General features: G+C 35.8%; 1 protein-coding gene across 1 annotated transcript; it reads left to right on the forward strand.

Moving 5' to 3' along the window:
* Positions 1-1361: 1361 nt before the first annotated feature.
* LOC123559201 (ficolin-3-like) lies at positions 1362-18920 on the forward strand. The gene is made up of 5 exons (XM_053544707.1): positions 1362-3468; positions 5700-5836; positions 8620-8716; positions 11618-11767; positions 18901-18920. Exons 1-5 carry the CDS (start codon positions 3144-3146, stop codon positions 18918-18920), a joined length of 729 nt encoding a protein of 242 aa, XP_053400682.1. The 5' UTR covers positions 1362-3143.
* Positions 18921-18925: the final 5 nt, after the last annotated feature.

The following is an 18925-nucleotide window of genomic DNA, read 5'->3' on the forward strand; positions in this document are numbered from 1 at the left end:
ATTAAACTGACACCGGACTGACCAGTCCTAGCACTACCCTCTTAATGCTGAGTCAAGTGAGGAAGCTACTAGTACCATTTTTTACGTCTTTGGTATGACGCGGCCGGGGATTGAACCCACGACCTCCCGCACTCGAAGCGGACGCTCTACCACTAGGCTACCGAGGCGGTAGCTAGTTAATACTCTTAGAGGCCACATTTATGACACTAACTCTATAAGACTTGGTCAGAATGTTAAACTTTATGATCTTTAGAGCAAGCTCAAATATGGGTAAAGTTGGGTCAAAAGCTAGGTCACCAGGTCAAATCAAAGGAAAAGGTAGTTAGCACTCTAGAAGTCCCATTTATGACTGTATCTTCATGAATCTTGGTCAGAATTTAATCTTGATGATTTTTAGAGCAAGCTCAAATCTGGGTCAGGTTGGCTGAAAAACTAGGTCACCAGGTCAAATCAAAGGAAAAGGTAGTTAGCACTCTATAAGCCACAATTATAACCATATCTTAATTAAACTTAATCATAATGTTAATTTTTATGATCGTTAGGTCAAGTTTAAATCTGGGTCAGATTGGGTCAAAATCAAGGTCACCAGGTCAAATCAAAGGAAAATCTTGTTTATTCTCTAGAGACCACATTTTTGACCATATCTTAATGTCACTTGGTCAGATTGTTGACCATAATGATCTCTTGGTCAAGGTCAAATCTTGGTTAGGTGGGGTCAAAAACTAGGTCACCAGGCCAAATCAAAGGAAAATCTTAACAATCTAGAGGCTACGTTTATGACTGTATCTTCATGAAATTTGGTCAGAATATTTATCTTGATGATCTTTAGGTCAGATGCGAAACTTGGTCATCTGGGGTCAAAAACTAGGTCACCAGGTCAAATTAAAAGAAAGCTTGTTAATACTCTAGAGGCCACATTTTGACAATATCTTAATGACACTTGGTCAGAATGTTAATGATGATCTTTAGGTAAAGTTCAAATCTAGGTCAGATTGGGTCAAAAACTAGGTCAAATCACAGGAATAGCTAGATAACACTCTAGAAGCCACTTTTATGACTATATCTTAATGAAACTTAGTCAGAACGTTAATCTTTATGATATTTACTTTAGGTATATTTTTAATCTGGGTCAGGTGGGGTCAAAATCTAGGTCACCATGTCAAATGTAAGGAAAAGCTTGTTAACACTCTAGACGCCACATTTATGACTGTATCTTCATGAAACTTGGTCAGAATGTTAACCTCGATGATCTTACAAGTTCGAATCTGGGCCATGTGGAATGTGACACACTGACCTACTGTCTAGTTTTTTAAGAGACAGCCTTGAAATTTGGATGACATGTACAGTTTTGCACAGGTAACAGATCAATCAGCAAGAATAATTAGTTCCCTGTATATGTCACAGAACAGTCCGAAAGATAAAGAGACTCTCTAAATATGTTAGTTAACAGAACAATCCGAAAGATGACTGGTTGTCTATAAATGTTAGCTTCATTATCAATATAGTGATAACGGAACAATCCGTAAGATGAAAGTTTTTCTGCATATGCAAGCGGTAGTTGTAATACAGTGATAACAGAATAATCCGAAAGATAAACAAGCGTATGTTAGCTATAGTTTTGTGTGAAATTCTAATATGCTTTTCTCTGTTAAAACAGTCTTACGATAAAATGACGTGACGTTAACGTTTTTGTTGCGGCAAAGAAAGAGCGCTCCTATATTTTATCTAATCCGTGTTTTAACACTATTTATACACTCGAGCGGTAATACGTCGCACAAATAATTTCACGAGGGCTGCGCCCTCGTGAAATTATTACGCCCAACGTTTAACCGCCCATCATGCATAAAATAGTGTTAAAGCACTCTTTGCTATAAATTATTTCTTAAATTTTGAGGGCATTTTATGTTGTTTTTATTATCGCTGTTGTTCAGAGCCTGATACGTATTTAGATTCTGCGTTTCATCGAATAAAAAGTTGAATATTAATTTTCAGACGGTGTCGAACATTTCGCGTAAATGGAAACAAACTCACAGGATAAAAACATGTTTAAATAAGTAAAAATCAAATTTGACAGTTTTATCTAAATGAATTGTAACGACATGTCTGTTTACAAGAACGACGACGGAAAATAAAGAAAATGTAGCGTTTGGTAGCGCGCTACGAATGTATACATTGATAGTTAAATTCTTAATAAAGTTGAAGTATGTTTTAAGTTTTCCATGTGTGTGTAAAGGACGATTCTTCTGAATCAAATAGCAAAATAAAATGTAACAATACGGGAGTACGATAGAGTTATGACTCCTGGCAAGAAATGAACCAAAATTCGAGAAATATTTAAATATCGCAGTAGATTATATGACTACAGATGATTTTTATGGTTTCTTTCTAATGAATACGACATAAGCTACATCTGAAGTAAAAAAGTTGTACGTTGAGAAAAAAAAAGTTTTTTTTACATAACAACTTCCTTGAAAAACAGAAATTAAAGAAATTATCTTTTTCGTAAAAACAAATGGAATTTGAAGTAAAATATAATTATTCGTGTCAATTAAGTAATATTCTATGTACTGAAGAGAAAATGTAAGAACAATGAATCAGTTTGTTAAGAAACATATTCATAGTTTACTTCAGATCTTTGTTCTCATATTTTAGAATCAATTTTAAATTGGTCATGCACTTACCCTGTCCATAACATAAAAACGAGCATGGTGGCACAAACTTGATTGCTGAAAATGATAGAGTATATATTGAGGTAGATATATATGTATATTAAAAAATCTGTCCATAGAAAAAATGTTGTAGGAGGTGTCCTTAAAGCAGCTAAAGGTCTATATTAGTAATTTCCCTGTCGCATTACTGTCAAATGATACGAAATGTTATTAATTAATACTTTTACCATTAACAACTAGCATGGTTTACAGGAGATGACGTCTACATATATTAAACAGCTTTGGATGTGTCATAGAAATACAAGGCGTAAAACAAATGATTTATTCATGAGCTTAAAGTCACGTGACAAAATAACATTAAGCCTCATACTAATATTTGAGCTTGAGGCAGATCGAATCACACAAGAACTTTAGACATTGGAAATAATTATTATTTTAGGTCATATCGTTACATTTGTGGTGGAATAAATAAGTATGAAGTGTACTGTTTTGATTCTGTGTTTGTTGACTTTCGCTGCAGTCTGGAACTTCATTTCCTCTGTTGATATTAGATTTAGAAAATACGAGTTTGATTCCGACATATCAGGATACAGGTGCATACCAAATGAAACCGTCTTTGAAGTTGAAAACATACCTGATCCTCCTCAATGCGGCAGGCTATGTCACCTGAATAACATGTGTCTCAGCTTTTCCTACCAACCGGATTCTTACAAGTGCATTGGATGTCGTTTAAATCTTGGGATAAGAGCCAACAGTTACGAGTCGTATCCTGGTTCCCTTTATTTTCACACAAAGACATGTAAGTTTAATCTTTAAAATATTTTACATCCAACTTTCACATTTGGAAATAAATGATGAATTGAAACCCACAGTGTCTATGTGAACAGAAAAATAAATGTATACGTGTGTTAACGCTTGTGCATACACGAATGTGTTTCGTGCTCGTGTAAAGAGTACTGTGTGTTACGTTACTACACACTTACAAATGTAATAACAGTCACATTATGCAAATGTGATATCACTGAAAATTAGAAGATTTTAAACAAATAGCTGTTACTAGGTATAATGTTACTTGATATCGTGCTGCTCTTCTCAGTTTTTGAATACGTTTAATCAAAGTATATTAGAGGATTGGTTAGAATTTTCCAATGATACCGGTAATAAATAATTTAGGCCCGCTTTAAATTAGAAATGTTTTCACAACTTGATCTACAAACTTATTCGATCTCTTTTCGGTATAATTTAGAAAGAAAAAAACATAAAAAAAACCCAAAAAAAAACCAAAAAAAAACCAAAAAAAAAAAAAAAAAAACAAACAAAAACAGATAAATAACTCTTACACTGTTGAAACACAGTTTGGTCTAAACGCAACTTAATACATCAACCACAGCGCATAATGCTACATTCATTTCAAAGAATGTTTAGATATTCAATACATTATCTTGACCTTACATACATCACTGTCAGTGTGCAGCTAGATTCAATGTTTTTAAATGCAAATCATATATAATTACAATCATGGAAATAAAAAAGAATACAGTTATTCTGTGGCGCGTCTTTAAATCAATATCGTAAAGATAAAATATTTTAGTAAAAAATGAGCGTAGTACATCCTTAAGGTTACCAATGAATACAATACTCTGTCAGTGCAATACATTTAGATGAAAAAGAAATCGTGAATTCTGATATATTACGGTGGTACGTCTAAGACATACACTTGTTCCATTATTTTGAGCGCTCAATATATTTCGGGCGCTCGAGATCAAATATTAAGATGATTTTATCTTTCATCAAGTGAGTTACATTTGTCCTAGATCGATCGCAGTTTAAGGTAGATATAGGAACCATGTCCTGTCCCATTAACGGCCTTTGTACAAATCTGAAGTGTGTCCGTGTTTGCACTGCTGCTGTTAGCGTAGTAGGGAGACTGCGCTTTTAGAGAAGGATTTTTTTCCATGTTAGATATTCATTTTTGAATCTTTCCACTCATCCCTTCATCTACCCCATACCCAGTTTTATATTTTTGATATAATGAAAATGTACTTGACTTGTTGCTGAACAGTAATGCAACCTATCTGTTATATATCATCGTTAGTGTTCCTTTTTGCTGCTCGTATGGCTCTAGGGATGTGTATGGGGTGTTCTGTGCTACCCTAACTGTTTATATTTAATGAAGAGTCATTCAAGAAACATTCTACCTAATAACTGTGTTTAAAAACTGCTTGTTTAATTTTAGAATAATTACAAACAGTAATTGTTTCTGTGTGTTGTTAATGGCATGTTGATATGTTAAAAGTATGGTTACCATAACCGTAGATTATTTTCTCTACATGTTTTGTCAGAAAAACATATCAAAACTAATTATTCATGGAGCATTTCATAAACACTGTTCACCCTGTTTGATTGGTTTAATGACTTAGCCGCTGGGTGTCTTGGCTTACTTTGGCATATTAAGAACTGCATGAGCTGTGAAATTCGGGAGATAAATTTAGAATTTTCATGACCCTTAATCTCGGCTTATTATCTAGAGCGCACGACATCATGTCAGTAGGGAGAGCGTTGGTCTACGGATCACGGGGTCGCGAGTTCGATCCTCGGGCGGGGCGTATGTTCTCCGTGACGATTTGATAAAAGACATTGTGTCTGAAATCATTCGTCCTCCACCTCTGATAATTCATGTGGGGAAGTTGACAGTTACTTGCGGAGAACAGGTTTGTACTGGTACAGAATCCAGGAACACTGGTTAGGTTAACTGCCCGCCGTTACATGACTGAAATACTGTTGAAAAACGGCGTTAAACCCAAAACAAACAAAAAAACCCAAACAAAAACGACATCATGTCCGCGTTCGGTATAATTTAATCTGAAAAATGAGTGTGCGTCCTAAACATACCACAATAATGCAATTTTCTACAAATTCCCCAAATTAAAATCATTTCATAATATTTAATAACGTGTTTTCAGAAAACTATTCATTTCTTTGATACATTATCAGTTTTCTTATATTGACACCAGGAATCATTTTTGTCAGTTTCAGAAACCAGCTGCAAAGAAATTTCAGAGAGTTATCCCTCTACGCCAAGTGGTCTGTATAAGATAAGGTTATCGGAGTCAAAGAAGACACCAACAGTCTACTGTGACATGGACACAGACGGCGGAGGCTGGACAGTAAGTTTATTTTTAAGGTTATAAAAGTGGCCTGTATAAGATAAAGTTATCGAAGTCAAGGGTGATACCAACAGTCAGCTGTGACATGGACGCATACGTCGGAGGTTGGACGGTAAATTTATTCATTAGGTTACAAAAGTGGCCTGTATAATATACAGTTATCGGAGTCAAAGAAGATACCAACAGTCTACTGTGACATGGACGCATACGACGGAGGTTGGACGGTAATTTTATTTAATATAAGGTTACAAAAGCGGTCTGTATTAAAGTTATCGAAGTCAAAGAAGGCACCAACAGTTATCTGTGACATGAACACAGACGGCAGAGGTTGGACGGTAAATTATTTATAAGGCTACAAAAGTGCTGTGTATAAGATAAGGTTATAGATGTCAAAGAAGATACCAACAGTCTTATAATTGTTCTAATAATTCAAAACGTTCTTGAACCGATAAAACGAAGAAAAGAAAGCAAACCTTTGTTTACCCTTTTCATGTAGTCATATGTTATATAATATATTCAGTTCATTTATTCTACAACGGTTCTTATTTTTGGTGCAAATCGCCTTTGTAAAATTGTATAACATGAATATTATTTATTTTTCGTTCTGCTCTAATAAACATGTTCTTACAAATTCAACATTAATAATTTTGTATTTCTTTGTAAGGTTTTGTTGCCTTCTTTGTTTAAAAAATAAAGCTTTAAAATTAGTGTTTTGAATACTTCTTCAAGTTTACGTAAGAAATGGACAATTATAAATTGATACAATATTTTTTTTTTTTTTCAAATAATTTTTAGCTCGACTATACGAAGTATAAGGAGAGCTATCCTACTCCACTCGGCGTCGGCGTCTTTCCGCGTCTCCACCTTCGTTAAAGTTTTTTTTACACTTTCTCTTTTTTCAACTTTTCTCTGTAATTACATGATGGATTTGATTCAAACTTGAAATAGTTGTTTAACATCATCACCCACATCATCTGGCATAAGGGCCATAACTCTGACACCAATATTTCTTGTTTTATCCCCCTTTTCACTTAGATTTTCAGGATAAAGTTTTGATGCACTTTCACTCAGTCTCTGTTATTACTGAATGGATTTGATTCAAACTTTAATAGTTGTTCAACATCATCACCCACATCATATGACACAAGGTGCATAACTCTGGCACCAATTTTTCATGAATTGTTTCCCCTTTTTACTTTCAATTTCAGGTTAAAGTTTTGATCCACTTTCACTATATCTCTGTTATTACTGAATGGATTTGATTCAGAATTGAAATAGTTGTTCAACACCATCACCCACATCATATGACACAAGGTGCATAACTCTGGCACCAATTTTTCATGAATTAAACTCCCTTTTTACTTAGAATTTCAGGTTAAAGTTTTGATGCACTTTCAATCTATCTCTGTTATTATTGAATGGATCTGATTCAGACTTAAAATAATTGTTTAGCATCATCACATACATCATACGACATAAGGTGCAAAACTCTTACACCAATTTTTCATGAATTATTTCCCCCTTTTACTTAGAATTTCAGGTTAAAGTTTTGATGCACTTTCACTCTGTCTATGTTATAACTGAATGGATCTGATTCAAACTTAAAATAATTGTTTAGCATCATCACACACATCATATGACACAAGGTGCATAATTCTGGCACAAATTTTTCATGAATTATTTCCCCCTTTTACTTAGAATTTCAGGTTAAAGTTTTAAAGCACTTTCACTCAATCTATATTATAACTGAATGGATTTGATTCAAACTTAAAATAATTGTTCAGCATCATCAACCACATTATATGACACAAGGAACATAACTCTGACACCAATCTTTCATGAATTATGCCCCCTTTCACTTAGAATTAAAGGTCCTGTATCTCAGTTATTGTGAAATGCATTTGGTTTAAACTAGAAGAAGTTGTTCCATATCATCACCCCACATCCTATGACACAAGATGCATAACTCTTTCACCAATATTTAATGAATTATGCCCCCTTTTTACTTAGAATTACTGGTAAAAGTTTTGGTGCACATTCACTCGTATCACTGTTATTACTGAATGGATTTGATTCAAACTTAAAATAGTTGTTCAACATCATCACCCACACCATATGACACAAGGTGCATAACTCTGGCACCAATGTTTCATGAATTATTCCCCCTTTTTACCTAGAATTACAGGTTAAAGTTTTGGTGCACTTTCACTCTATCTCTTGTTTTTACTGAATGGATCTGATTCAAACTTAAAATAATTGTTCAACATCATCACCCACATTATATGACACAAGATGCATAACTCTGGCACCAATTTTGCATGAATTATGCCCCCTTTTACTTAGAATTTAAGGTTAATTTTGATGCATTTTCACTATATCTCAGTTATCATGAAATGCGTTTGATTCAAACTTGAAGTAGTTGTTCCACATCATCACCCACATCATATGACACAAGATGCATAACCCTTGCACCACTTTTTAATGAATTATGCCCTCTTTTTGCTTAGAATAAACTTATATAGTGTTTTGATACACTTTTTCTTTACCTCTTTTATTACTTAATATTTTTGACACAGACTCGGGCTATTGTGCAGTATCTTTATCCACAGTTGGAGTCATTAAACACCCCAGTGACAGCTCCAGCTTCCTCAGATGTGCACAGTTTCACTATCCAGCATTGAAATAGTCGAACGCGCTGTCTCCTGTGACAGCTGTTTTTTTTTTTTAATTTTCTATAATATTATGATTATAAACTAACAGTTCTTATTTTAATTTCTTGACAGGTGCTTCAGAACAGGTATAACGGTACAGTAGACTTTTATCGAAATTTCTCGGAATATGAAAACGGCTTTGGTGCGTTAAATGGTGAATTTTGGTTAGGTATGTTGCATTACTTATTACCAATCACCAGAAAATTGTTTGATTCAGTGTTTAAGCCATATGGTTATATGTCTTTGTCTTCGGTGGTCTAGTTGTAACACGCTTGACTGTCAATACAGAGGTCCGGGATTCTAATCCTGGTTCAGGCACTGAGAACATTTCTGAGGTGTTCTTGAGCGTCCCACACCCAACTAAGAGGCCTGTACTGGTTATTCCCAGGAAAAACGGCTTCGCTAGTATCGGTGCTATACACCGAACACGTTAAAGAACCAGACTGTCTTTTGCAAAGAGCTAGGCTAAGTTAGCTGGACAGGCCTGTATCTAAAAGGATTTCTCTCTATCTGTTCTGAGGGCTTTATCTCAGTCTGTCCCTCTTGTCAGATCGCTCTGTGTCTGTTCTAGTAGAGGATGAATTTCGCGCCCTGTGTGGCTGTGTTTGCTTTATGTAAAGCGCCTTTGGACGTGTTTATCATGAAAAGGGCTCTATTTAAATCTGGTATTATAATGATAATAATATTAATAATGATAATAATAATATAAATGTTCGGTAAGTATTCCTTCGTGGTTTAAAGAACAAATTTTGTTTTGAATAATTAAACAAGAGGGCCAAGATGGCCCTAGGTCGCTCACCTGAGAAACGCACCATAATACACCATAACAGTGTAAACATGTTTGACCTAGTGATTTCATGGAAAAAATATTCTGACCAGTTATCATTAAAATTGGAGCAAAAACAAGTATTTTCTTTGATTTGATATAGTAACCCCAGATGACCCATATTCGAACTTGACCTAGATTTCATCAAGGCTATCATTCTGACCAAATTTCATGAAGATCAGATCAATTGAAAAATACAACCTCTATCGCATACACAAGGTTTTTCTTTGATTTGACCTAGTGACCTAGTTCTTAAACCAAGATGACCCATATTCGAACTTGACCTAGATTTCATCAAGGCTATCATTCTGGCAAAATTTCATGAAGATCAGTTGAAAAATACAGCCTCTGTCACATACATGAGGTTTTTCTTTGACTTAACCTAGTGACCTACTTTCTGACTACAGATGACCCATATTCAAATTCTACCTAGAATCCATCAAACAATCATTCTGACTTACTTTTAGGAAGATCAATTGAAAAAAAACAGCCTCTATAGCACACACAAGGTTTTCCTTTGATTTTACCTAGTGACCTACTTTCTGACTCCAGATGACCCATATTTAAACTTGACCTAGATTTCATCATGACTGTTATTCTGACCAAGTTTCATGAAGATCAATTGAAAAATACAGCCTCTATCACATACACAGTTTTTTCTTTGATTTAAGCTAGTGACCTAGTTTTTGACCCCAGATAACCAATAATCAAGTTCAAGCTAGATTTTATCAAGGCAATTATTCTGACCAAATTTCATAAAGATCAATTGAAAAATACAGCCTCTATCGCATACACAAGGTTTTTCTTTGATTTGACCTAGTGACCTAATTTTTGACTCAAGATAATCCATATTCAAACTTTTCCTAGATTTTATCAAGGCAATCATTCTGGCATAATTTCATGAAGATCAATTGAAAAATACAGCCTCTATCGCATACAGACGGTTTTTCTTTGATTTAACCTAGTGACCTACTTTTTAACCCCAAATAACACATATTCGAACTCGGCCTAGATTTTATCAATGTTATCATTCTGACCAAAATTCATGAAGATTAATTGAAAAATACAGCCTCTATATATCGCATACACAAGGTTTTTCTTTGATTTGACCTAGTGATCTAGTTTTTCACCCCAGATTACCCATTTTCAAACTCGGCCTAGATTTCATCAAGGTAATCATTCTAACCAAAATTCATGAAGATTAATTGAAAAATACAGCCTCTATCGCATACACAAAGTTTTTCTTTGATTTGACCTAGTGACCTAGTTTTTGACCCCAGATGACCCATTTTCAAACTCGGCCTAGATTTTATAAAAGTAATCATTCTGACCAAATTTCATGAAGATCAGTGGAAAAATACAGCCTCTATGGCATACAAAAGCTAAATGTTGATGGACAGATAAACAGACGACGGACAGACAGACGACGGACGCCGGACATCGAGTGATCAGAAAAACTCACCTGAGCATTGCTAAGGTGAGCTAAAAATTTATGGATTAAATTGATATTCAACAGTTGTTAGACATTCTGTTTCATTGTCTTCTACAAAGAAGTATGATATATATGCTGTCGTTTATAGTATTCGAATACCGTAAAGTTGTAACTTCTATGCGCCGGTCCTAAAGCTCCACTCCTAGTTACGGTACTGCAACTCTTCTTTAGTCTATGGAGGTCAAATGTCCTCTTTAAAAAACTCATCCGCCCTGACTGTGTAGCTTCTATAGGTTCATTTAAGTATCTGGGATAAATTATTCGTCAAATTCTTTATGTGTCCACGTCTGCAGGCTGCTTACCGAAGGAATTCACGGTCATCTGTCTACCTATTTATACCATAACACTCCTATACTATCTACAGAAGTATGCTCTGATTGATGCTATTTATAGAAGTTATTTCCGATTGGTCTAAAATGGTACACAAGTACTTGGCTAACAAATGGTTGGTTCCCTTTAACTATTGTCAATACATCAAAACCACGAATTATTCTGTCAATGTGAGGATTGGCCCGGGTTCGATTCTCCACTCAGAAATATTTTGTTCTTGATTTGGCATTTTAAAACAGCTTAGAAACAAAAACTTATGTTCTGTTGTTTATAATATGAACAAACTTCAATTTTAAAGAACGATCATTTTAGCGAAAATCTGGATGTCAGTGCCTTTAAATGCGTAGTAAAAAAAAAAAAAAAAAATTGCATGCAAATATATATTTGTTCAATTTGTACTAAAATAATCTTTAAATGTCCAGGTCTCAAGATTGTGCAGGAAATGACATATCAAGGTACAACTGAGTTCAGGCTGGATGTCACAACGGTTGACCACGTGACTTTTACCGAAACCTACCAGAACTTTTATCTCGGCAAAGGCCCACACTATACCCTTCACCTTGGTAAACCAGGTAATAATGTTCATTTTTGTTAATTTCATTTATTTCATGGGAGACAAAACTTAATCTTGGTGAATTAATATGATGTAATAAGCATTCGCAAAATCATTTCTTTTTAATTTAATGTATCAGCAGACAGTCAGTGATGAGTTGTTCCACAATATTTGGGATCAGTAGACTTGTCGTTGCACTATAATTAGTTAGCTTGACAGAGTAGTTTATAGCTCACCTGTCACGAAGTGACAAGGTGAGCTATTGTGACCGCTTGATGTCCGCCGTGCGTCGTCAGTCGTGTGTCGTGCGTCAACAATTTCTAAAAAAATCTTCTTCTTGAAAACCACTGGACAGAATTACACCAAACTTCACAGGAATGATCCTTTGGTGGCCCCCTTTCAAAATTGTTCAAAGAATTGAATTCCATGCAGAACTCTGGTTGCCATGGCAACCGAAAGGAAAAACTTCTAGTGGTCTTCTACCAAAATTGTTCAAATTATCCCCCTAGGGTCAAATATGGCCCCGCCCCAGAGGTCACATGGTTTATACAGACTTATATAGGAAAAACTTTGAAAATCTTCTTGTACAAAACCACATGGCCTAGGGCTTTGATATTTGGTTTGTAGCATCATCTAGTGGTCCTCTACCAAGATTTTTCAAATTATCCCCTTAGGGTGAAATATGGCCCCGCCCCGGGGGTCCCAAGTTTTACATAGACTTATATAGGAAAAAAAGTTTAAAAATATTCTTGTCTGAAAACACAACATTTAGACCTTTGATATTTGGTTTGTTGCATTGTCTTACGGTCCTCAACCAAAATTGTTCAAATTGTACCCCTTGGGTGAAAAGAGGCCCTGCCCTGGGGGTCCCAAGTTTTATATAGACTTATATAGGAAAAAGCTTTAAAAATCTTCTTGTCTGAAAGCATACGACCTAGGCTTTTGATATTTGGTATGATGCATTGTCTAGTAGTCCTCTACCAAAATTGTTCAAATTTTCCCCCAGGGGTTAAAAGAGGCCCCTTCCTGGGGTCACTTAGTTATTATGTGAGTTATATAGGAATAATACTTAAAAAAATCTGATCCTATTTCTAAGACTGTTTAATTATGATTAACTGATGATCCCAAGTAATATTATGTCACTTGACTGTGACCTTGACCTACTGACCTACTTTCTTGTTTTTTAATATACAGCCTTGAAATTTTGATGACATACACAGTTTTGCACACAAATCGTAAAACTGAATTTCATTGACCATGAATGTGACCTTCTGACTTTCTTAATATTTTATCATCAGTTTGACATTTGAAACATGTAGCTCATATTACTCAGGTGAGCGATCCAGGGTCATCATGACCCTCTTGTTAGCTCATCTGATTTTTTGAAAAAAAAATGCTGAGTTATTGTCATCACTTGATCGGCGTCGGCGTTGCCTGGTTAAGTTTTATGTTTAGGTCAGCTTTTCTCCTAAACTATCAAAGCTATTGCTTTGAAACTTGTAACACTTGTTCACCATCATAAGCTGACCCTGTACAGCAAGAAACATGACTCCATCTTGCTTTTTGCAAGATTTATGGCCCCTTTTGTACTTAGAAAATATCAGATTTCTTGGTTAAGTTTTATGTTTATGTGAACTTTTCTCCTAAACTATCAAAGCTATTGCTTTGAAACTTGCAACATTTGTTCATCATCATAAGCGGACGCTGTACATCAAGAAACATAACTCCATCCTGCTTTTTGCAAGAATTATTGCCCCTTTTGGACTTAGAAAATCAGTTTTTTTGGTTAAGTTTTATGTTTAGGTCAGCTTTTCTCCTAAACTATCAAAGTTATTGCTTTAAAACTTGCAAAACTTGTTCACCATCATAAGCTGACCATGTACAGCAAGAAACATGGCTCCATCCTGCTTTTTGCAAGATTGATGGCCCCTTTTGGACTTAAAAAATATAAGATTTCTTGGTAAAGTTTTATTTTTAGGTCAACTTTTTCTCTTAAACTATCAAAGCTATTGCTTTGATACTTGCAACACTTGTTCACCATCATAAGCTGTCCCTGTACCTCAAGAAACATAACTCGGTCCTGCTTTTTGCAAAAATTATTGCCCCTTTTGGACTTAAAAATCAGTCTTCTTGGTTGAGTATTATGTTTAAGTCAGCTTTTCTCATAAACTATCAAAGCTATTGCTTTAACACAGGCAACAGATTTTCACCATCATAAGCGGACGCTGTACATCAAGAAACATAACTCTATCCTGCTTTTTGCAAGAATGATGGCCCTTTTTAGACTTAGAAAATCATGGGTAGGACAATATTTCTATTATACAAAAAAAATCAGATGAGCGTCAGCACCCACAAGGCGTTGCTCTTGTTTTTAGCTCACCTGTCACAAAGTGACAAGGTGAGCTTTTGTGATCGCGCAGTGTCCGTCGTCTGCCGTCCGTCCGTCCATAAACTTTTGCTTGTGACCACTCTAGAAGTCACATTTTTTGTGGAATCTTTATGAAAGTTGGTCAGAATGTTCATCTCGATGATATCTAGGTCAAGTTCGAAACTGGGTCACGTGCCTACAAAAACTAGGTCAGTAGGTCTAAAAATAGAAAAACCTTGTGACCTCTCTAGAGGCCATATATTTCACAAGATCTTCATGAAAATTGGTCAGAATGTTCACCTTGATGATATCTAGGTAAATTTCGAAACTGGGTCACATGCCTTCAAAAACTAGGTCAGTAGGTCTAAAAATAGAAAAACATTGTGACATCTCTAGAGGCCATATATTTCATAAGATCTTCATGAAAATTGGTCAGAACGTTCACCTTGATGATATCTAGGTCAAGTTCGAAACTGGGTAACATGCAATAAAAAACTAGGTCAGTAGGTCAAATAATAGAAAAACCTTGTGACCTCTCTAAAGGCCATAGTTTTCATGGGATCTGTATGAAAGTTGGTCTGAATGTTCATCTTCGTGATATCTAGGTCAAGTTCGAAACTGGGTCACGTGCGGTCAAAAACTAGGTCAGTAGGTCTAAAAATAGAAAAACCTTGTGACCTCTCTAGAGGCCATATATTTCATGAGATCTTCATGAAAATTGGTCAGAATGTTCACCTTGATGATATCTAGGTCAGGTTCGAAAGTGGGTTACGTGCCGTCAAAAACTAGGTCAGTAGGTCAAATAATAGAAAAACCTTGTGACCTCTCTAGAGGCCATATTTTTCATAGGATCTGTATGAAAGTTGGTCTGAATGTTCATCTTGATGATATCTACAGGGTTCCCACGCTTCCTGGAAAACTGGAAAAGTCCTTGAATTTTTCATTTCATTTTCAAGGCCTTGAAAGTACTTGAATTTTAAAGAAAGAGCAAAAAACCTGGAAAAAGTCGGGAATTTTGTTCTTTCTGTATGCTCACAATATTGCCAGTGTACATAAAAAGCAAACATATTTAAATAGAGAAACACCGGCATTGCTATCCCTGTTCTTGAAAAGTTCGCATCTTCAACTCTTCAAATCAGTTGAGATTTTAGTGGTGTTACAAAAACTTAGTCTATACGGGGTTGTCTTTCTTTGTAAAGCGTCTGGTGATTAAGATGAAAGAAAAACGTTGCACACTTTGAATTATTTCTTTCCCACAAAGAAGAGAAATTGGCAAAGCTAGTGTAAAATACTACCTCAAAAGTCTGAAAATTGACAATAAATCGGTATTGCCAGATGATTGCATTGTCCATGCTTATAATCTGACTGCAATACATCTGACAAATTGCAGAACACCCTTAAAATTGAATCACATGGTGAAGAGATGCTTATCAGCACAAGAAGTCAATAATAAAGAGCAGCCTACTGACAACTTTGAAAAGTCTTAAACGCTTGGTGAAAATTGAGTCCTGTTTTTAGCTCACCTGTCACAAAGTGACAAGGTGAGCTTTTGTGATTGTGCAGTGTCCGTCATCCGTCCGTCCGTAAACTTTTGCTTGTGACCACTCTAGAGGTCACATTTTTCATGGGATCTTTATGAAATTTGGTCAGAATGTTCACCTTGATAATATCTAGGTCAAGTTCGAAACTGGGTCACATGCTTTCAGAAACTAGGTCAGTAGGTCTAAAAATAGAAAAACCTTGTGACCTCTCTAGAGGACATATATTTCACAAGATCTTCATGAAAATTGGTCAGAATGTTCACCTTGATGATATCTAGGTCAAATTCGAAACTGGGTCACGTGCCATCAAAAACTAGGTCAGTAGGTCTAAAAATAGAAAAAGCATGTGACCTCTCTAGAGGCCATATATTTCAAAAGATCTTCATGAAAAGTGGTCAGAACGTTCACCTTGATGATATCTAGGTCAGGTTTGGAAGTGGGTCACGTGCCATAAAAAAATTGGTTAGTAGGTCTAAAAATAGAAATCCTTGTGACCTCTCTAGAGGCCGTACTTTTCAATGGATCTTCATGAAAATTGGTCAGAATGTTCACCTTGATGATATGTAGGTCAATTTCGAAACTGGGTCATGTGCCTTCAAAATCTAGGTCAGTAGATCAAATAATAGAAAAACATTGTGACCTCTCTAGAGGCCATATTTTTCATGGGATCTGTGTGAAAGTTGGTCTGAATGTTCATTTTGATGATATCTAGGTCAGCTACGAAACTGGGTCAACTGCGGTCAAAAACTAGGTCAGTAGGTCTAAAAATAGAAAAACCTTGTGACCTCTAGAGGTTATACCTTTCAATGAATGTTCATGAAAATTGGTCTGAATGTTCACCTTGATGATATCTAGGTCAGGTTTGAAACTGGGTCACGTGCCATCAAAAACTAGGTCAGTAGGTCAAATAATAGAAAAACATTGTGACCTCTAGAGGCCATATTTTTCATGGGATCTGTATGAAAGTTAGTTTTAATGTTCATCTTGTTGATATCTAGATCAAGTTTGAAACCGGGTCAACTGCGGTCAAAAACTAGGTCAGTAGGTCTAAAAATAGAAAAACCTTGTGACCTCTCTAGAGGCCGTACTTTTCAATGGATCTTCATGAAATTTGGTCATAATATTCACCTTGATGATATCTAGGTCAGGTTCGAAACTGGGTCAATTGCCTCAAAAACTAGGTCAGTAGGTCAAATAATAGAAAAACCTTGTGACCTCTCTAGAGGCCATATTTTTCATGGGATCTGTATGAAAGTTGGTCTAAATGTTCATCTTGATGATATCTAGGTCAAGTTCGAAACTGGGTCAACTGCATTCAAAAACTAGGTCAGTAGGTCTAAAAATAGAAAAACCTTGTGACCTCTCTGGAGGCCATATTTTTCAATGGATCTTCATGAAAATTGGTCAGAATGTTCACCTTGATGATATCTAGATCAAGTTGGAAACCTTGATAATATCTAGGCCAAGTTCAAAACTGGGTCATGTGCCTTCAAAAACTAGGTCATTAGGTCAAATAATAGAAAAACCTTGTGACCTCTCTAGAAGCCATATTTTTCAATGAATCTTCATGAAAATCGGGTCATGTGGAGAAGGTGAGCGATTCAGGACCATCATGGTCCTCTTGTTTAGTTTAAATATTCATGTATTATACCCCCGCCGATGAAGTTCAAAGGGGGTATATTGGAGTCTGTACATCTGTCCATTTATGTCTGTCCATGATTCTTGTGAACCTAACTCTAAACTATTTGAAGGGTTTTGTTGAAACTTTACAGAATGGTAGTATATGACATGAGGATGTTCATATTACAAGATAATCTAGCAAAGGGGAGATAACTCGGACCTAGATATTTTCCATTATGTCTGTTAAACAGTACTACTTTAACCAAGTGACAGTGAGCGAGGCAGAAGTATTCATCTCCTTTAGGGATAGCTCTAGCTTATTTTCTTAAAGTTCTGGCACCTATTAAAGGTCTTAGAGGCAGTGAAAGAATTTCACTTCTGACGGGACTTGAACCTACAATGTCTGGATCAGGTTTGGGCGCTCTACCTTTGAATCTCGAGGTGCTCTATTAGTCCTTGAATTTTGTGAAAATGTCCTGGAAAAGTCCTTGAATTATTTCCACGGAAAAGAGTGGGAACCCTGTATCTAGGTCAAGTTCGAAACAGGGTGATGTGCGGTCAAAAACTAGGTCAGTAGGTCTAAAAATAGAAATACCTTGTGACCTCTCTAGAGGCCATACTTGTGAATGGATCTTCATAAAACTGGTCAGAATGTTCATCTTGATGATATCTAGGTCAAGTTTGAAAGTGGGTCACGTGCCGTCAAGATATAGGTCAGTAGGTCAAATAATGAAAAAACGTTGTGACCTCTCTAGAGGCCATATTTTTCATGGGATCTGTATGAAAGTCGGTCTGAATGTTGATCTTGATGATATATAGGTCAAGTTTGAAACTGGGTCAACTGCGATCAAAAACTAGGTCAGTAGGTCTTGAAATAGAAAAACCTTGTGACATCTCTAGAGGCCATACCCTTGAATGGATCTTCATGAAAATTGGTCAGAATGTTCACCTTGATGATATCTAGGTCAAGTTTGAAATGGGTCACGTGCCTTAAAAAACTAGGTCAGTAGGTCAAATAATAAATAAACCTTGTGACCTCTCTAGAGGCCATACTTTTCATGGGATCTGTATGACAGTTGGTCTGAATTTTCATCTTGATGATATCTAGGTCAAGTTTGAAATTGGGTCAACTGCGGTCAAAAACTAGGTCAGTAGGTCTAAAATTAGAAAAATCTTTTGACCTCTCTAGAGGCCATATTTTTCAATGTGTTTCCGATGTCTGTAATCAGAAATTTGTGATTGTTTCAGAATGTATTCGATGTCTGTAAGCAGAAATCTGTGTTTGTTTCAAAATGTTTTCGATGTCTGTAAGCAGAAATCTGTGTTTGTTACGGAATGTTTTCAACATCCGTGTTTGCTTCAGAATGTTTTCGATGTCTGTGAGCAGAAATTTATGTTTGTTTCAGAATGTTTTGGACGTCTGTCAGCAGAAATCTATTTTTGTTTCGGAATGTTTTCGACTCCTGTAAGCAGAAATCCCTGTTTGTTTCAGAATGTTTTCGACTTCTGTAAGCAGAAATCTCTGTTTGTTTCAAAATATTTTCGACTCCTGTAAACAGAAATCTCTGTTTGTTTCAGAATGCTTTTTAGAGTTCTGTAAGCAGAAATCTATGTTTGTTTCAGAATGTTTACGACTCCTGTAAACAGA

The sequence above is a fragment of the Mercenaria mercenaria genome, chromosome 5 (genome assembly GCF_021730395.1).
Source record: "Mercenaria mercenaria strain notata chromosome 5, MADL_Memer_1, whole genome shotgun sequence".
In the NCBI taxonomy this organism is placed as follows: domain Eukaryota; kingdom Metazoa; phylum Mollusca; class Bivalvia; order Venerida; family Veneridae; genus Mercenaria; species Mercenaria mercenaria.